This window comes from Rhinolophus ferrumequinum, chromosome 12, assembly GCF_004115265.2.
Source record: "Rhinolophus ferrumequinum isolate MPI-CBG mRhiFer1 chromosome 12, mRhiFer1_v1.p, whole genome shotgun sequence".
Taxonomy (NCBI): domain Eukaryota; kingdom Metazoa; phylum Chordata; class Mammalia; order Chiroptera; family Rhinolophidae; genus Rhinolophus; species Rhinolophus ferrumequinum.
This window is the reverse complement of record NC_046295.1, coordinates 181400-203004: the sequence shown is the minus strand read 5'-3', so window position 1 is coordinate 203004 and position 21605 is coordinate 181400. Positions and strand designations below refer to the sequence as shown.

The following is a 21605-nucleotide window of genomic DNA, read 5'->3' as shown; positions in this document are numbered from 1 at the left end:
ATTCAGCCACCTTATCTTTTGATTGGAGCATTTAATCCATTTGCATTGAAAGCAATTATTGATAGATATGTAGTTATTGCCATTTTGTTATTAATTTTATTTATTTATTTATCATCTTAAGCCCCTTTTAGATTTTTTTGTAATTCTAGTTTGGTGCAGATGAATTCCATTTATTTTTTCTTGACTGGGAAGCTCTTCATCTGTCCTTCAATTCTAAATGATAGCTTCAAAAGGGTAGAATAATCTTGGATTAGGTCCTTGCTTTTGATCACTGAATATTTCCTGCCAGTCCCTCTGGCCTGCAAAGTTTCTGTTGAGAAATCAGCTGACAGTCTTATGGGAGCTCCTTTGTAGGTTACTAACTGCTTTTCTCTTGCTGCTTTTTAGATTCTCTCTTTGTCTTTAACCTTTGGTATTTTAAGTATGATGTGGCTTGGTGTGGGCCTCTTTGGGTTCATCTTATTTGCGACTCTCTGCACTTCCTGGGCTTGTATATTTATTTCCTTCCTCAGATTAGGGAAGTTTTCTGTCATTATTTCTTCAAATAGTTTTTCAATTCTTTGTTCTCTCTCTTCTCCTCCTGGTACCCCTATGATGCAAATGTTGTTATGCTTGGTGTTGTTCCAGAGGATTCTTAAACTATTGGATTTTTTTTTTTTTTTGCAAGAGAACAAAACCACTTTATTTACTTTTCAGTAAATTTAAATCCTTGAGACATACAGCACTACATGGATTCTGTGTCCTATGGACTTAGCAGGAATGTTGCTTTGGAATTTGGCACAAACTATGCCACTGTTTCCATGAGCACAAGTTACCTTTCCCCAGATTACTCTGGTTTTGTTCAGTTTGCCACCAGGAGTCACTGTGTTTTCTTGGCCTTGTACACAAGAGCACATCTCTTGCCTAGATAGAATTCAGTTTCATCTCGAGCATAAACACCTTCAGTTTTAAGAAGAGCTGTGTGCTCTTTCTGGTTCCAGAGACCCCACTTATAGACAGTAAAAAATGCCTTCCAGACATATTTGTCGTCCTAGAAGTCCTGTTCCCAGCAGGCCCCCAAAATTCAGCAGCAAGAGTTCCATTCGGCTCTCCAGGCCCCAAGATAGAGGGAAGAAAAGCTGGATTCCTTTTTGCTGTTCTGATAGAATGTTTTCTGCTATCTTATCTTCTAAATTGCTGCTTCTTTCCTCTGCTTCATCTAATCTGCTGTTGATTCCCTGTAATGTATTCTTCATTTCCGTTATTGTATTCTTTATTTCTGACTTGTTCTTTTTATAGCTTTTCTAGCTCCATTTTTATGTTTCCTATCTCTTTGGTGAAGTTCTCCCTGAGATCACTGAAGATCCTTAAAACCTGTGTTTTGTACTCTGTGTCTGGTAGATTGTCTGTATTTTGTTTAGTTCTTTTGCTAGAGCTTTGTTCTGTTCTTTTATTTGGGAGATGTTTCTTTGTCTCTCCATTTTGGCTGCTTCCCTGTGTTTGTTTCTATACATTTGGTACAGCTGCTATGTTTTTCGGTTTTAGAAGAGTGGCCTTATGTAGTAGGTGTGCTATGGGGCTCAGTGGCACAGTCTTTCTGGTCACCTGAGCCGGTTACTCCAGGTGTGTCCCTTGTGTGGGTTGTGTGTCCCCTCCTGTTGTATTTGAGCCTTGGTTGCTGTTTGCACTTCATAGGAGGGTTTGTTCCTCAGCTGATTGGTTATGAAGACTAGCCATGACTATGGTGGAGGAACTGTTGTGCAGGGGCTGACTCTATGGAGCAAGATCTGTTTTAGCAGGACTCGGGTGCCTGCCCGATGTGCCCTTTGGCTGTGTCATCCTTGGAGGTAGCTGGATGATGCTTTGGCTTGGTCTGAGGCTGGCCATGGGTGTGCCAGCCCCTAGACCTCCTGGGAGGGACCCCACCACAGGCCGAGATAAGCTGCATACTCTGCTCTGCCTGAGGCTACCTGGCATGAGCCACAAAGCAATCTGCAGATGACCACTGCCTGTGCTCAGCTTGGAGATGTCTCCAGAGGCCAAGCTGCAAACCGAAGCTGGCTATCAATAGTGCCAGGCTTAGGGCTGCTCAGCCAGAAGTATGAAACATGCTGAAGTCTGATGCTGCTTGTTTGGGTTTTGTGTACCTTGGAGAGTTTTTAGGAAAGTCTGCAGCATGAGCCAGGTCAGGCTGTTTATATAGAAAAACCACTGGAAGCAGCTTGGGTGTGCCCATAAATTTGGTGGGGCAGGGTCTCAGGGAATCAGGGTGAATTAAACACTGTTAGCCAGGTTGATGGAAATGCCAGGAGCGGGGAGGGCTCAACAGGGAAACAATAGCTTCTGCCAACTCCTCCATCCAGGAGAGAGCTTCCCCTTCACTTCTCGCCCTGAAGCCAGAAAACTGAGTTCCTCTCCATATGTCCCTGGTGCCCTTTGAGCTCCTGCCTGAGCACTGGAGCTCCAAGCGAGTGAGTCCATCCGTGAGTAAGGACATGCGTGGTTCCTTTAAGAGGAATGTCTGGGCCTCTAGCTGTCCTCTTTCTCACTCAGCCACAATCTCCACTGGTTTTCACAGCCAGAAGTTATGGTGACTTCCCTCCGTGCATTAGAACCATGGGCTCCAGGAGCCTGGTGTGGGGCTAGGACCCCTTGCTCCTCCGGGGGAGACCTCCACAGCTTAGATATCCCTCCTGATTTTTAATGGACACACGCGGATGTGGGACTAGTCCGTTTGTGTCTTCCACCCCTCCTACCAGTCTGGAGGAGGCTTCTTCTGTATGTTCTTAGTTATAGGACTTCAATTACAATTGACATTCTTCAGCTAGACTTCAGTTGATTCTTGATGATGGTTGTTCTGTAGTTTAGTTGTAATTTTGATATGGTCCTGAGAGGAGGTAAGCACAATGTTTACCTATGTCACCATCTTGACCAGATCTTCAGATATACCATGTTTTTAAATCCATTCATTAGTTGACAAACATTTGGGTTATTTCTATTTTTGACTATTATGAATAATTCTACTATGAACATTTATGTATAAGTGTTATGTGGATAATTGTTTGAATTTTTATTTTACTTAGAAGTGGAACTAACTGTTGGGTCATATTGCAACTCTATGTTTAATTTTTTGTTTAATTTTTTGAGGAATTGCCAGACTGTCTTACAAAGTGGCTGCACCATTTTACTTTTCCACCATCACTGTATGAGGGTTCTAATTTCTCTGCTTCCTCACTAACTTAATCTGACTTTATTATAGCCAACCTACTGGGTACATTTCCCTGATGATTAATAGTTTGAGCATCTTTTTTTTTTTTTTAATTGGGGAATATTGGGGAACAGTGTGTTTTTCCAGACATTGTCCTTCAATCTAGTTGTGGAGGGCGCAGCTCAGCTCCAAGTCCTGTCACTGTTTTCAGTCTTAGTTGCAGGGAGCACAGCCCACCATTCCATGTGGGACTTGAACCAGCAGCCTTGTTGTTAAGAGCTCGTGCTCTAACTAACTGACCCACCCGGCCATCCCACTGGAAGCTCAGTGGCAGCTCGTTGTCTTCAGTCTAGTTGTGGAGGGCGCAGCTCACTGGCCCATGTAGGAATTGAACCGGCAACCCTGTTGTTAGGAGCTCACAATCTAACCAACTGAGCCATCCAGCTGCCCCTTGAGCATCTTTTTTATTATAGTCTTCTTAATGAATTTGGAGGGGTATTTGTCAATGAAATTTCAATATTCCTTATGACTAAAGATATCGAAGATCTTTTCGTGTGCTTTTGGCTATTTTTATATCTGCTTTTTAAAATTTTTCAATTACAATTGACATTCAATATTATTTTATATTAATTTCGTGTTTATACAATAGTGGTTAGGTATTTATAGAATTTTTGAAGTGATCCTCTCAATAAGTCTAGTACTCTCTTGACACCATATGTGGTTATTACAATATTATTAACTATATTCCCTATGCTGTACTTTACATCCCTATGACTATTTTGTAATTACCAATTTGTACATCTTACTCCCTTCACCTTTTTCACTCAGCACCCCCAACCCCCCTGCCATCTGCAACCATCAGTTTGTTGTCTGTATCTATGAGTTTATTTCTATTTTGTTTGTTCATTTGTTTTGATCTTTAGATTCAACATGCAAGTGACATTATATGATATTTGTCTTTGTCTGACTTATTTAACTTAACATAATGCCCTCTATGTCCATCCTGTTGTCGCAGATGGTAAGATTTTATTTTTTTAAGGCCGAGTAATATTCCATTGTATGTATGTACCATGTATTCTTTATTCATTTGACTATTGATGGGCACTTAGGTTGCTTCCATAGCTTGGCTATTGTTAATAATGCTGCAATGAATATTAGGATGCATACATCTTTTTGAATTTGTGTTTTGGAATATGTTGGATAAATACCAAGAAGTAGAATTGCTGGGTCATAATGTAGTTTTATTTTTGATTTTTTGAGGAAATGACATACTGTTTTCCATAGTGACTGTACCAATTTATAATCCAACCAACAGTGCATGAGGGTCCCTTTTCTCCACCTCCTCGCCAACACTTGTTATTTGTTGATTGATTGATGACAGCCATTCTGAGATGTGTGAGGTGATATCTCCTTGTAATTTTAGTTTGCATTTATCTGATGACTAGTGACGCTGAGCATCTTTACATATGTCTATTAACCATATGTATGTCCAATTTGGAGAAATGTCTATTCAGGACCTCTGCCTATTTTGTTAATTGGTTTTGGGGTGTTAAGTAGTATAAGTTCTTTATAAATTTTAGTTATTAACCCCTTATTGGATGTATCATTGACAAATATCTTCTCCCAAACTGTAGGTTGTCTTTTCATTTTGTTGGTTTCCTTTGCTGTGCAACAAATTTTTAGTTTGATGTAGTCCAATTTTTTTGTTTGTTTGTTTCTCTTGCCCCAGGAGATGCATCAAAAAACTATTACTAAGAGCAATGTCAGAGAGTTTACTGCCTATGTTTTCCTTGAGTTTTATGATTTCGGGTCTTACATTTGAATCTTTAATCCATTTCAGTTTTTTGTTTTTGTATGGTGTAGGAAGATGGACGAGTTTCCGTTTAATTTTTTTTGCATGTATTTGTCCAATTTTTCTAGCACCACTTATTAAATGGACTGTCTTTACCCCAGTCTTGCCTCCTTTGACACAGATTAAATGACCATATAGGTGTGGGTTTATTTCTGTGCTCTCTGTTCTGTTTCATTGATCTATGTGTCTGTTTTTATGCCAGTACTATGCTGTTTTGATTACTATAACTTTGTAGTATAGTTTAATAACAGGGAGCCTGATAATCTCCAACTGTTCTTATTTATCAAGATTGCTATGACTATTCAGGATCTTTTGTGGTTCCATATAAATTTTAAGATTATTTGTTCTAGTTCTGTGAAAATTACCATTGGTGTTTTGATAAGGATGAATCTATAGATTGCTTTGGGTAATAGGGACATTTTAACAATGTTAATTCTTCCTGTCCATAAGCACAGTATATGCTTCCATTTATTTGTATCTCCTTCAGTTTCTTTCTTCAATGTCTTATAATTTTGTGAGTACAGTCTTTTACCTTCTTGGTTAAATTTATTCTTAGGTATTTTATTTTATTTTATTTTTTAAAATTTATAACAGTTTATTTGAGCCAATTATTTTTTGATGTTATTGTAAATGGGATTGTTTTCTTAATTTCTCTTTCTGATAATTTGTTATTGGAGTATAAAAGTGCAATTGATTTCTGAATATTAGTTTTGTATTCTGCCACTGTACTGAATTTATTTATCAGTGCTAATGTTTTTTTTGTTGTTGTTGTTTTTGTTTTGTGGAATCTTTAGAATTTTCTGTCTATATAGTATGTCATCTGCAAATAATGACAGTTTTACATCTTCCTTTCCAATTTGTATGTCTTTTCTTTTTCTTGTCTGAACACTGTGGCTCCAACTTCCAATACTATGCTGAGTAGAAGTGGTGATATTGGACATCCTTATCTTGTTCCTGACCTTAAGAAAATGGCTTTTAGCTTCCCCCTGTTGAGTATGATGTTACCTGTTGGTTTGTCATATGTGACCTTTGTTATGTTATGTTTCCCCTTTTCCCACTTTGCTGAGAGTTTTTATCATAAATGGATGCTGGATTTTGTCGAACGCTTTTTCTGAATCTTTTGGTATGAACATATGAGTTTTATCTTTCATTTTGTTTATGTGGTGTATCATGTTAATTGATTTGCAGATATTGAACCAACCTTATATCCCAGGACTAAATCCCACTTGATCAGGTTACATCTTATTAATGTATTGCTGATTTCAGTTTGCTAATACTTTGTTGAGGATTTTAGCATCCATGTTCATCAGGGATATTGGCCTATAATTTTCTTTTGTTTAATTGTCATAGTCTGGTTTTGGAATCAGGGTAATGCAGGCCTCATAAAATGAGCTTGGGAGCCTTTCCTCCTCTTTAATTTTTTGCAATAGTTTGAGAAGGATATGTATTAAGTCATTGTCTTTGAATGTTTGTTGAAATTCACCTGTGATGCCATCTGGTCCAGGATTTTTGTTTGTTGGAAGTTTTTTGATTACTGATTCTATTTTGTTAGTAGTAATTGGTATATTATTTTCTATTTCTTTTTTCTTTTTTTTTAGTTTCAGGTGTACAAAACAATGTAATAGTTAGACATTTATACTCCTCACAAAGTGATAACTCCCCTCCCCCAACCTACCTGCCCTCTGACGTCTGTTACGGTAGCTGTTACCATTCCACTAGCTCTATTCCTTATGCTGTATTCCACATCCTGTGTCTGTATATGTATATATTAAATTACAGTTGACATTCATTATTGTTCAGCTTCAGCTCCAGGTGTACACTGCAGTGATCAGACATCTACCTCATCCCTGAGGTGGTCTCCCTAATAAGACAAGTGTCCACTGGATACCCTACAAAATCTTTACAACATTATTGATTATATTCCCCAAACTGTTTTTCATCTCCCCGTGGCAATCTTGTGATTACCAATTGTGCTTTCTAATCCCCTCATCTTTCCCCTTATCCCCACCCCCTTCCCATTTAGCAACCCTCAGTTTTCTGTTTCTTCTTGATTCAGTCTTGGAAGATTGTATGTTTCTAGGAATATATCTTTTTTTTTTCTTCAGATTGTCCAATTTGTTGGCATATAATTGTTTGTAGTATTTTCTTATAATCCTTTGTATTTCTGTGTTGTTAGTTATCACTTCTCTTTCATCTCTGACTTTACTTATTTGGGTCTTCTCCCTTTTTTTCTTGATGAATCTGATTAAGTTTATCAATTTTGTTTATCTTTTCAAAGAGTGAGCTCTTGGTTTCATTGATATTTTGTATTGTTTTACACTATTTTATTTATTTCTGCTCTAATCCGTATTATTTACTCCCTCTATTCACTTTGGACTCTGTTTGTTCTTCTTATTTTAGTTTCTAGGTGTAAGGTTAGACTGTGTGAGATTTTTCTTGTTTCCAGAGGTAAACTGTATTGCTATGCATTTCTCTCTTAGGACTGCCTTCACTGTGTTCCATAGATTTTGGGTTGTTGTGTTTTCATTTTTATTTGTCTCAAGGTACCTTTTGATTTCTTCCTTGATCTCATTTACTCATGCATTGTTTGGTAACATGTTATTTAGCTTCCATGTGTTTGTGTATTCTTTAGTTTTCTTCTTGTAATTAATTTCTAGTTTCATACCATTGTGTTTGGAGAAGACACTTAATATGATTTCAATCTTCTTAAATTTATTGAGACTTATTTTGTAGCCTAACATATGGTCTACCTGGAAAATGTTCCATGTGAACTTGAAAAGAGCATACATTCTGCACTTTGGGGTGAAATGCTCTAAAAATATTAATTAAATCCCTCTGATCTAATGTGTCATTTAAAGCCATTGTGTCCTTGTTGATTTTCTGTCTGGATGATCTGTCCATTGATGTCAGTGGGGTATTAAAGTTCCTACTATGACTGTTGATCTCTCCTATGTCCATCAATATTTGCTTTATAAATTTAGATGCTCCTACATTGTATGTGTAAATGTTTACCAGGATTATATCTTCTTGTGGGATTGTTTCCATTATGTAGTGTCTTTCTTTGTCTCTTTATTTTTTAATTAAAGTTTATTGGGGTGACAATTGTTAATAAAGTTACATAGATTTCAGGTGTACAATTCTGTATTACATCATCGATAAATCCCATTGTGTGTTCACCACCCAGAGTCAGTTCTCCTTCCATCACCATATATTTGATCCCCTTTACCCTACCATCCCCCTCCCCCCTTACCCTCTGGTAACCACTAAACTATTGTCTGTGTCTATGAGTTTTTGTTTCTCATCTGTTTGTCTTGTTCTTTTGTTGTTTTTGGTTTATATACCACATATCAGTGAAATCATATGGTTCTCTGCTTTTTCTGTCTGACTTATTTCACTTAGCATTATAATGTCAAGATCCATCCATGTTGTCACAAATGGTCCTAGTTCATCTTTTCTTACCGCCGAATAGTATTCCATTGTGTATATATACCACAACTTCTTTATCCATTCGTCTGTTGAAGGACACTTTGGTTGTTTCCATGTCTTGGCCACCGTAAATAAAGCTGCAATGAACATTGGAGCACACTTGTCTTTATGTATAATTGTTTTCAGATTTTTTTGGGTAGATACCCAGGAGAGGGATTGCTGGGTCATATGGTAATTCTAGTTGTAATTTTTTGAGGAACCTCCACATTGTCTTCCATAGCAGCTGCACCAATCCTTTGTCTCTTGTTACAGCCTTTGTTTTAATGTCTATTTTTTCTGATGTAAGTATTGCTTTGTTTTTCATTTCAATTTGCGTAACATACCTTTTCCCATCTCTTTACTTTCAGCAAGTGGACTATTTCTGTTTTTATTGAGTTGTAAGAATTTTTTGTATATTCAAGATACAAATCCCTTATCATAAATATGATTTAAAAAAAAATTCCCAGTCTTTTGATTGTCTTTTCATTTTCTTGATAGTATTTTTTAAGCACAAAATTTAAAATTTTGATTATGTCTAATTTATCTATTTTTTTTTCTTTCATGGCTTGTGCTTTTGATTTCATATCTAAGAAATTATCACTAAATCCAATGTTACAAAGATTTACTCCTTTTAGCTAAAACTTAAATTTTGGCTAAATGTAAGAACATTTAGGCCTAGATTTATTTTGAGTTAATTTTAAAAAATACGGCATGAGGTAGGGGTTCAACTTCATTCTTTTACATGTGGATATCCACTTGTCTTAGAACCACTTGTTGGAAAGACTATTTTTTCCTAAATTGTTTTGACACCGGTGTTGAAAAACAACTGATGGTAAATATGAGGGTTTATTTCTGCATTCCCAGTTCCATTTCATATGTCTATCCTTATGCTAGTACCACACTGTTTTGAAAAAGGAACCTATTGTAATGATCCTTTTTTAAAGAAAGAATTAACTTACTGCATTGAGTGTAAAATGATGACAGAATGTATTTTTTTTTAAAGTGAAATGTTAATGAAGTATGGTATACATGGAAAAGAATGCACTAATCATATGTATACAGCTTGATGATCAATTTTCACAGCTTTAATAAAACAAACAAAAAACCCAGAATATTATCAGTATCACAGAAAGATGGCATAATATTTTTAATGATGTATTTTTTTCTTTCAAAATAATAATGTGAAAGGTAGGTTTTTAGTGGGAATCTTTGTATCATGTTAAAAATTATTAAAAGTAAGTTCCTAAATATCTTGTTCCCATCCTGTAATTCTGATACTTTACATTGAATAGGAATGTATTTTTTACAGGGATTAGTGTCATTCAAGGACGTAACTGTAGACTTCAGCAGGGAGGAGTGGCAACAATTGGACCTCACTCAGAAAAGCCTATACAGGGATGTAATGCTGGAAAACTATTTCAACTTAATCTCAGTGGGTAAGCACAACTCTGCTGGGTGTGACGCTGTTCTTAATCATGTATATTTTCTTTCTCAGTAGAATTTCTGAATCTGTGGGATCTTCTATAGCTGAGAGACATTGGAAGTGTGTAAAAGTTTTGTCCATATTTTTCCCTGTTTTTAATAATCTTTTGGGTATTATGAATATGCTGCTGTTCCCCATGAACTTTTCTGGAAAATAAATGGAGTGCTTCATTGTATGGTGTCAAACCAAGCCTTCTCTCATTTCCTGTTAATAGGTTGTGGAGTTCCCAAACCAAAAGTCATTTTCAACTTGGAGCAAGTAGAAAAGCCATGTATGTTAGATGGTGAAGCCTCAAGTCAGAGCTGTCTAGGTGAGTACTGAAGCAACAGTGTGCATGAGAGGCAGTACGACTGAACTGTAATTATGCTGTCAGAGGCTGGCAACTTGGAAGGGCTATTAATATGACATTTCTGTAACATTCTGAACTTCTGGAATTACATGGATGAATTGATATTGGTCCCTTGGATATACTGGGGATGCCAAAATAATGTATACACATGACTTGTATTCATCTTTTGTTATTGGTATATGTATTAAATATTACAATTTTAATACAGTTTTTTTTCCTTTCTTAAAATGTGTATACATTTTTTGGCACCCTCTGTATAAGTGCGACCCCCATTTTAAGGCCCTTTCCCATATCAGTGTGTTCTTCTTCACTTGACCTTTTCAGAGTGAACGTACTATAAATTACTGGCACTTTGAATCCTTAGGGTCCTGCTTTTGATTGAAAACAGGGAGATTGCTGCTTTCAGTACTTATGGATTGAAATATTGCTCCAGAGAATGGCAGTTTTGCAGCTTGTTTTATACTTTAGCATCAAAGTAGGAGATGTAAGGGGGGTTGCATGCAGTTCATTGGTGGTAGGTTTAGGGAGGCAGGAGAAAGCAAAGTGGGGAGATCTCTGAGATTGGATGAAGAGCAAAACAGAGAGACACAAACTTCTTTTACATAAGTGGTACAGTATAGTTAACAACACATAGAGATGGTATGTTGGCAACAAGATCATAAGGTGGTCTGGGTCTCTGGTGCCAGAGATTGTGCCTTGAAGGGGTCAGGAACAGAAGATTACTCTGACATTTATCTGAGATGCACAGAGATAATAGACAATTTCAAAGTTAAAGATGTACCTTGGTCAGGGATGCTACAGGCCCGCTTTTAGTTAGGACCACACTGTATGGTTACTTTGGTCTCTGGGTTTGTAAGGCCCACCATGCGGGCCTCCCTTGAGCTTGTCAGATTTAGTATGCAGGCCCCTTTTTTGTCTTCAATAATTATTGTTTTAATTTGTTTCTCTAATAACAAAATATTTTGAGCATCTCATCATGTATCTTATAGTAAATTCTGACTTCATTTTTGATGTTTGACTGCTGATATCTTGTAAACCTCACCCCTCTCTGTTCACCTTCTGCCCCACACCTGGGCAAACTGAGAAAGAGAGCCCAGCTGCTCCCCCCCATTTGCACTGAAACAGCCTAGCCCCAAACCCCAGTCACCATGAAAAACTGAAGCCCGTCTCCTTTTCTTGCTTCAAGTCATTTTTGGACCTGCTTGGGAGCATTCTCTTAAAAGTCTCATTATGTGAGTCATGAACCTTTTCATACCTTCTTGGTGTGAGTGTTGCATCGTCACTCTCAGCATCTGAAGCCAGTTTGGGGGGAAGGTCCATTCCTCCTTTGCAGGTGACTTAACAGTTGGTGCAGTGAGCAGGGTGTCTCAGTGATGACCATCACAAGGGTCTTCTCTTGCTTTGTGGCTCTAGTGCCTGCTGGCAAGTACACACTTTGAGTTGTGCTGCTTTATGCTGTATTCGCTGAGTCCTACAAGCCTGTCATATATACAACCAACGGAATATATAATTGGCACTTCGGGACATGTATAAGGGATGTGACCCTCCTTAACTGGCCCTGGGTTGTGTGTCTTGGCTCTCTGTGTCTGTGTGTGTCTCAGATTGAATCATGTGTCTCAATTCCAGCATAAGCCACGACTGATGCTAAGCTCAGGAGAATGAGTCTTATCCTGTGAAAAGGGTTCCTGGACACAATTCTAATGTGATTGCTTGTGTGTGTGTGTGTGTGTGTGTGTGTGTGTGTGTGTGTGTGTATGTGTGTGTAGGATTCCCCACACCAAGAATCAATTCTCAAACACCAGTAGGGTATCCAAGAATTCAGCTCAATGTTGACAGTACCACAAGACTGCCCTCCACTTCAGAGGCCACTTGCAATCCGAGGTTACCTGTGATTCTAACCAAGTGGTTACAGATTGGAGGGTCCCGTGACACCCCCACCTATTGGCAACTCATATGCCAGTTGCAAGTCCAAGTTGTTATCTCTACTGGTGACTGAATGGCTATAAATCAGAGGTTCCTAAAACCTCCACCTTGGGTTTGATTAATTTGCTAAAATGGCTCACAGAACTCAAGAAAACCCTTTTACTCACTAGATTACTGATTTATTATAAAGGATATTAAAGGATAACTATCAATAGGCAGATGAAGGGACACATAGGGTGAGGTCCGAAATAAAGGACCTTCTGTCCTCCTGGATCTTGGGGCCCAGGACAGTGGCATGTGGAAGCGTTCTGGTTCCCTAACATCAAAGCTGTCTGAAAAAGGAGTCCTTTGGGTTTTGATGGAGGCTTCGTTATGTATTCCAGATTGACTAAGTCGTTGGCCACTGGCAGCACATGCATCTTCAAGGTCCTCTCCCCTGCCAGAGACCAGTCGCGGAACTGAAAGTCCGAATCCTCTAATCACATTTTGGGCTCCCACTGGCTACCAGTCCTCACCCTTGGGTGGGGTCCAAGTCATCTCATTAACACAACAAGAGATACTATTGTTGCTGTCATCACTAAGGAAATTCAAAGGGGTTTGAGAGCTATGAATCTGGAACTGTGCATGGAGATCAAAATATCTGAATGACCAAATAACTCAAGCAGGCATTGGCTCCATTGTATAGAGCGATCAGGGGAACTGGTACCTTATGCTTCTAAGGGCCCTTCGGGGGTCACTTATGTGGAGGAAGAGCAGTCACAATGCAGATGGTAGAAGCAGATGGCTTGTTTTTCAAAGTTTTGTCATATTCTGTTTTTTGTTACTTTCCCTGTGACGCATGTTAAACAATTCTGCTTTTTCTACTAATTGTTCTTTTAGAAAATATCATTCGGATGCCCACCTCCTCTTACTTGTCAGTGATATCACCTAAAACCGTTTATATTTTCTCATGTGTAGATTACTCCAATCCTATTTGGATATGCTAATCCTTTTTGTTTTAAAACTAATTCATCTTTGATGCTATTGATAGATTCCATTGCTTAATATATTGTGTTTATCCTGTCATAGTTATATGGAGCAAAACTAAAGTTACTACATGTAAATGAAAGTTCCACAAGATTCTTGTGAGCAATTCAAGTTTTATTCTGATATGATTTGCAAATCAGAGAACATAGACTTGGGCATGAATCAAAGACAAGCTCTAAGGTGGGAAGAATAAAGCAGGGGTTTCAAAAGTGAGAGTCAAAAGGCTAGGGAAAAAAGACCATAAATTTACATCATTTTATGATTGGTGGGAGCAGCTGGATTTTCAGGAGTTTGGTGACTCAGTGGCCAGAAAGTGGGATTGTTAGAAACTACAAGTGGTAGTTTTGGTTGACTCATGGCAGCAGGTAGAGTCACGAGATGTAGCCGGCAGTTGGAGTTATAAGACATAGTCAGCAGAGGAGAGGGGTCACAAGGCAGAAGCCAATGCCTCAGTTTCCCTTGGAGTCTGGAAAACAAACTAATAAAAGAAGTTTTGTGGTGACATGGACAGTGCAAGGAATGCAGTTTGTTAGACAGCCAGAGTCAGAGTTTAAACTGCAAAATGGCCTAATCACTTGAGCAGGGTCAGAGACCACATTGCAGAAGGGTCTAGACATTCAGTCACAAAATTATATTAGAATCCACATACTTACTATCTAACACATGACAAATTCTCTTCTTGGTGGGTTTGTAAGCTGAAGAAAGAACATGCCTCATATTCATACTTTACATTTGTCTGTTTACTTTCCATAATGATATTTAACATTTTCTTTCGTGATCCGCCTGCATCTGGCGCTTTGAATATTTTATCTATCTGCTTATTCAGATGCTACACATACTTATACTTTGCGCTCAGGTTTCACTTCTTGAACTGAACCTATTGTGTCATCCATTGCTTTTCCCCTCTTCTTATTCTCCAACCCTCATACATTCAGAGAAAACTACATTAAGTGATATGGTAACTGAGTCTTTTACCCTTGTTTCTCCTCAGTGTTTCTGTAGAGAATATTTAGTAAAATTAAATTTTTGAATTTATGTGATGGGCCAGAAGAGGTTATTCTGCTGTTTCAGAGGGACTGCTAGGAGCAATTCAAAGAGTCAATAATTGTAATTGGAAAGGGACTATAACTACATGAAACACTTAAAATTGCAGGCTTTGTGCATTAATCATTTGTTATGGCTCAATATATGCCAATTAAGTATGAGTGACTCAAAATATCTGGTCTTTTTTTTTTTTAAGTTAAAAGAAATAGAAAGCCTTCTTGGAGTTGTGCTGAGATTTCAATGATTCGTGAAGAACAATGAATTTTGAATAAAAACAGCATCAATAAAAGGAAGCTTAATCACAGACAGCTATTTACTGTGTGGCTACTGATGACAGAGGCTACAGTAGTTTTACTATACATAAATAAATTGGTATTTAGGGCACCAATTTATAAATTTGGTTCGTAGGGAAAAGAAAAAGCGGGAAAATTAGTGAAGATTTACAGATGAAGAATAATAAGAATCTAGACTCAGAAATACTTCTCTTAAGCCTCATAGTTTGTCACTTTGTTCTTTCGACACCTTAGTATGGTAGTTATGCTGCATACACAGAACTGATGTGCTTTGGTTTGAATTTCATCTTCCCCAATTACTAAGCCCTAGATTTGGGAAAATTACTTACCTCTACTGTGGCTCAGTTTCCTTATCTGTAAAACAGGGTCAATAATAATTTGCACAGCAAATGGTTGTGATTATATTTAAATGTATTGATATAGAACTTAGAATAATGCTTGGCACATCTAAATGCTATTCTTTTATCATACAGTAAATGTAATATAAGTGCTCATTTTATTACTGTATATTATATATAAATGTTACTATACATATATTTATATATTTTTTATATTTTTATATATTTATTATATTTATGTAGAATTTCTCCCATTTCTCTGTGTTCACACTGAATCAATTCTCTATTTTATTCTATCTATGGTCTGTTAACTGTTATTTGTGTGTTTTATTTTTTCTTTCTGTTTCAGATGGGGATATTGGTTCTGAAATTTCACAACAGGGAATGTCTGAAGAAGTTTCAATCCAGTTTGAAAGAATTAATCTCTTCACAAGAGAAGACCCATATTCCATTTTAGAAGAATTGTGGCAAGATGATGAACAGACAGGGAGATATGAGAAAAACCAGAACAAACATTTATGTCACATTGCCTTCGTCAACAAGAAAACACTAGCTAATGAGAGGGAATATACGGACATTGGGAAAATAGTTCATGTAAACACATACCTTGTTACTTCAAGAAGACTCCATAACTGTGACTCATTTGGAGAGAGTTTGAAGCCTATTGTAAGCTTATGTAATTATAATAGAAACCATGCAACAGAAAATCTTGATAAGACCATTGAATATGGTAATAGTTATACTTATATGAATTCTCATACAGAAATGAATGCTTGTGAATGTAATCAGTGTAAGAAACTTCTGAGTCATAAGCAAGCCCTCATTCAACATCAAAAAATTCGTATGGGGGAGAACCTCTATTTATTTTCTGATTGTGTGAACACTTTCACCCAGAAGTCACACCTCTTTTCACATAATAGTATTTATGCTGAAGAGAAACAGCACGAATGCAGCAAATATGAGACAGTCTTCTCTCAGAAGTCCCAACTTGCTATACCTCAGAAGGTTTACACAGGAGAGAAAACTTATATATGCACAGAGAATCACTATAAATGCAGTGAATATGTAAAAGCATTTATCCAGAAGTCAGATCTGTTCAGATTCCAAGGAATTCATTCTGGAGAAAAACTCTATGAATACAGTAAATGTGGAAAAAACATATCTCAGAATTCAAACCTCAATATACATAAAAAAGTTCATACTGTAGAGAAACACTTTGAGTGTACTGAATGTGGAAAAGCCTTCACAAGGAAATCAACACTAAGTATGCATCAGAAAATTCATACAGGAGAAAAACCATATGTATGTACCGAATGTGGGAAAGCCTTTATTCGGAAGTCACATTTTATTACACATGAGAGAATTCATACTGGAGAGAAACCCTATGAGTGCAGTGACTGTGGGAAAGCCTTTATAAAGAAGTCACAGCTCCATGTGCATCAGCGAATTCACACAGGAGAGAATCCCTTTCTATGTTCAGAATGTGGGAAGGTCTTTACCCACAAGACAAATCTGATTATACACCAGAAAATTCACACTGGAGAAAGACCCTATATCTGTACTGAATGTGGGAAGGCCTTTACTGACAGGTCAAATCTCATTAAGCACCAAAAAATTCATACTGGAGAGAAACCCTATAAATGCAGTGACTGTGGAAAATCATTCACCTGGAAGTCACGGCTCAGGATACATCAGAAATGTCATACTGGCGAGAGACATTATGAGTGCAGTGAATGTGGGAAAGCATTCATTCAGAAGTCAACACTAAGTGTGCACCAGAGAACTCATAGAGGGGATAGACCCTATGTTTGCACTGAATGTGGGAAGGCCTTCTTTCACAAGTCACATTTTGTTACACATGAGAGAATTCATACTGGGGAGAAACCTTATGAATGCAGTGACTGTGGGAAATCCTTTACTAAGAAATCACAGCTCCATGTACATCAGCAAATTCATACAGGAGAGAAACCCTACAGATGTGCTGAATGTGGAAAGGCCTTCACTGACAGATCAAATCTCTTTACACACCAGAAAATTCATACTGGAGAGAAACCATATAAATGCAGTGACTGTGGAAAAGCCTTCACTCGGAAGTCAGGCCTCCATATACACCAGCAATCTCATACTGGAGAAAGACATTATGAGTGCAGTGAATGTGGGAAAGCCTTTGCAAGAAAATCAACACTAATTATGCATCAAAGAATTCATACAGGAGAGAAGCCCTATATTTGTACTGAATGTGGGAAGTCCTTCATCCAGAAGTCCCACTTAAATCGACATCGGAGAATTCATACTGGAGAGAAACCCTATGAATGCAGTGACTGTGGGAAAGCCTTCATTAAGAAGTCGCAACTCCATGAACATCAGCGAATTCACACAGGAGAGAAACCATATATATGTGTTGAATGTGGAAAGGCCTTCACCATCAGATCAAATCTTATTAAACACCAGAAAGTTCATATTAAACAAAAATCCTATAAATGCAGTGACTTTAGGAAAGCCTTCAACTGGAAGCCACAACTCAGTATACATCAGAAATCTGATACTGGGGAAGTAGAGTGCTCAGTGCCACAGTCATGGTGTGGGGATACAAAGTTGTGAGACGCTACAGCTTAACTAAGAAGCAGGAGGTAACCAAAGCCAACTTCCCTCTATGTACTCAGAAGTACGAATATCTGGGTCACATAGCAGATGTTTAGTTACACATATGGGGAGACACTTTGGAGTAAGTGTTTAAGCAATGTATAATGATCATGCTTGGTTATTTGTCAGATACTGGGATTGTCAAGCTCCTGAAAATAATAGTAAATATGCAAGGAGATAACTTGGCAATCTTTTTTGTTTCATATTTTGGATAAGCAGTTTTATAACTTCAGGGCTGTTGAATTTGCCCCGAGTAGCAAAAATATTTAGTATTGACCAAAGGAATTTCTTAGTAAGTAGAATGCTAAGAAAAGTTTTCATTGTCTAAGTACCCTAGCGACACTGAAATTAAGGCAAAAGTATATACAATTCAGATCTATAATGTAGAGAAGCCAGATTTTTTTGTGAATATTAACATTAAAGACACAAAAGAAGGGACTGTACATATTTTTCTTTTCTTTGGGAAATTACTATTATTGTTTATAGTATCAGTGTGTAGAAATTTGGTTAAGAAAATTTTAAATATGCAATTTGACTTGAGATTGGCAAATCAGAACCACAGGCTTACCTGAATATTCATGTGCATCTTTAGGTAACCAATATGTTCCCTCATTTATTAATTCCCTGCCATGGCAGCAGGTAACTCACACTCAAGAGTATAAAGTGCTCCAAGCCTATATTCCAAGAGTGATCAGTGATGTAAACAGCAGCCCCATAGACTACTTGTCACTTTAGAACTGGCCTTGAGTTCATGGAACTTAGCCATAGGTTACAGATCTAGGTATCAGCACTTTGGATTCTCAGCCTTGTCCACAGAAACTCATTCTTACTGATTTCTGTTTGAAAAGAGACCAGTTAAGAAAATGGGTTTTAAAACTTAAGAATTCTTGCCTTCCAATTTTGTTAACGATTTCTCTACGTATTCATTATATGGTAGGTTACTATGGGACACAATTGTCTTGCAATTGAGCTTGTTCTCTTAGAAGATATAACATAAATGTACATTTGTAAGAATACTCTTCCTAAACCCTCCCAATCTCTACAAATTAATTTATATTTTCAAATTCTTTATAGATTTTTTGATTTTAATTCTATTAGATACTGAAAAAAGTGTCTTATAATCTTCCAGAATAATTGTGAATTTGTCTCTTTTAGAGGTATTAATTTTGGCTTTATGTATTTTGAGTCTGTTTTTACATACATTCAAATTTAGAATTGTTATACTCTTCCTGGTTAATTGTAGCAGTCATGAAATGTCCCTTTTTATCTCTAGTGATGTTTTTTGTCTTAAAATTTACTGTGTCAAGTATTAATACAATATGCATACTTATTAAAGGGTAATAAAAATTAGTATTCACACCACTTTCTGAACAAGGTGAGTAGTTAGAACATTAACTCCATTTATAATCTTGGTTTATATGGTATTGATGTCGAGTATTTGAATTCTGCATATAGTTGATGTAGCCAATCATTAAGAGTCAATATTCATGTAAATTAATCCACATATTTACTTTTTATTACATTTTTATTTCTTCTTGTCCTCTGTTTCTGTCTAGAATCATTTTTCTTCTGACTGAAAAACATTCTTCAGTATATTTCTTTTTAATGTGTGTTTAGTAGTGACAAATTCTGTTTTTGTTTGGGGAAAAATGTCTTTATTTTGCCCTCATTTTTGAAGGACATTTGTGTGAGTACAGGTATCTACATTGGCAGTTGTTTTCTATTACTGTGTTTCCCCGAAAATAAGACCTAGCTGGACAATCAGCTCTAATGCGTATTTTGGAGCAAAAATTAATATAAGACCCAATATTATATTGTAATCATATTATGTTGTATTATATTATATTATGACCCAGTCTTACAGTAAAATAAGACTGGGTCGCATATTAATTTTTGCTTCAAAAGACGCATTAGAGGTGATTGTCTGGCTAGGTCTTATTTTCGGGGAAACAGTAGTATTTTGAAGATATTCTATTATGGTTTGTCTTCTATTGTTGAAAAGTAAGCTTTCAAGTAGGTAATGTGCTTTTTTTTTTCCTCACTCTTTTGAAATTTCTGTCTATGTCTTAGGCTGTCAACAGTTGCACAGTGATATGCTTAGATGTGATTTTCTATTTATCTTACTTGGGGTTTGCAGTGTATTTTTAATCTATCTTACTGGGAAGTTTTTGCACATTTTGGGAAATTCCTAGGTATCATTTATTTAAATTATGCATGTGATTTATCTTCTTCTGCTTTCTCTAGGGATAGCCCTCATTATCTAGATCTCCTGTTGGCCTTTTTCTATTCATTGTTGTTTCTCTTGGGTTTTATGTCTTGTCTTCTCATATACCTAGTAATTTTAAATCAACTACCAGATACTATATTTTAAAAAATTATAATTAGATGGTCTGGATATCTTCCTGGGAGAATTTACCTTTGCTTCTGACGTGTGGCTAGGCTAGGAACACTAGCAATCCCTATTGCCTTCATCCAATTATATGCTGCGATTATTTGAAACTGGGCTTCAGTACCTGTGAAGGCTTGTCTATTTTTTTTCAGTCTTATTTCTAGGGGATACCCTTAAGATTTATAACTTTGGGAGATGTATCAGGCCTCCTTCTCCTTGAAAGGACCTTAATTCTAGTGTTTATCCCTTTCATCCCATAAATTTAAAACTTTAAAGCCTCTCTTGCCCAGTATTTGTTTTAAGAATTAGTAAACACCTCTTTGAAATAAATAGTCCCAAATTCCAGAGGTTATGTCTTATCTCTAATCTCATTCCTGCAGTTTTTCACTTTTTTTGTTAGCTCTCCAATGCCATCACAAAATTAAATGTAATATTTTCTTTCATCTTTTTTAGTTCTCTAAGGGAGTACTGGTCTGTACCATCTACTCTGCCATTAGCAGAAGTTTTCAATTCACTGCAATAGCTGTTTCTATTTAAGGCATGTAGAGTCCAGAAATATTTTTAAATTACCAAAACTTTTCAAACTAACTTAAAAATGAAAATGCTCTGATATGCAACATTACTTTATTCCCATTTTTTGTTGCTAAAAGTTAAGACATTTATTTTTTATTAAAAAATTTATAAAGTTTAATACTTAAAAGACAATTATTTCTTCAAATTTTACTATGGTAGCTGCCAAATTTTAGCAAAAGGAGGAGATTAAGAGCCTTTCAGATTTCTTCTTTAATAGTGTGGGTTTTTTCCCTTTGGATAATTAATAGAATATAAAGTTAATGAAGACTGGTTTAAGAGCCCAGGGGTTTGAAAATAAGAATTTCAAATGTTATTATAGTAAGATTACTGAGGTAATGATTATCAACCTTTGCAGTCTTACGCACATTTTAAAAATACAATTCTATATTACCAAGCCAAAAAAAGACAAAAGAGATACTTTACCTTTTATCAACGGTTTTAATCTCTAGGAGAAAGGAAGACATTCTTTTGTGGGGGCCTCCATATATTTTAAAGGGCACTTGGGAACTGATTGAAGAATGGATGATGGAAAATTATGCGTGGAATAGGAAAGCTAAATCTTAAATTGAACTCCAGGTCAGTGTAGATTGGAGGCATGTGGGATATATACTTTCCTAGATAAAGTAGTGTGAGTTAGCCATATCTTTTTAGGCCAGCAGTATAACACAGTTCATTTGTATTCGCAGCAAAACTATTTTAAGTTTTACAATCTAAATTTTTAAATTAAAAATTGCGCTTTAATTTTTTGAAAAGATTCTCTAAATTCAGTTAAGGTAAGAAAATTCACTCAAACCAACATTTAATTATATATCAGATAATTCATAGGGGAGAGTGGTTTTCTCTCTTACAAATGTGGACAGGGCTTCAGTCACAAATTATACTTCATTATAAAGCAGAGAATTTATACTGGAGAGAAACCTTATGAATACAATGACTAAATCATCTACTGAAAAGTCAACTCCTTGAATATCAGCGAATTCACACATCAGAGAAATAACAGGTCAAATCTCATTATACATCAGAAACTCATTTTTGAGAGA

At 36.6% G+C, this 21605-nt stretch overlaps 1 protein-coding gene and 1 pseudogene across 4 annotated transcripts in view; one reads left to right on the top strand and one right to left on the bottom strand.

Annotated features, from left to right (window-relative positions):
- The window catches only part of ZNF484 (zinc finger protein 484), a 43017-nt gene extending 23619 nt beyond the window's left edge, over positions 1-19398 (top strand). For all 4 annotated transcript variants that reach the window (XM_033122123.1, XM_033122125.1, XM_033122122.1 and 1 more), the window contains 3 exons: positions 9814-9940; positions 10202-10297; positions 15310-19398. In XM_033122123.1, the coding sequence (XP_032978014.1) occupies positions 9814-9940; positions 10202-10297; positions 15310-17561 (2475 nt within the window). In that variant the 3' untranslated portion in view covers positions 17562-19398. The remainder of the gene's footprint in view (positions 1-9813; positions 9941-10201; positions 10298-15309) is intronic.
- LOC117031742 (60S ribosomal protein L35a-like) lies at positions 702-6750 on the bottom strand (annotated as a pseudogene).
- Positions 19399-21605: the final 2207 nt, after the last annotated feature.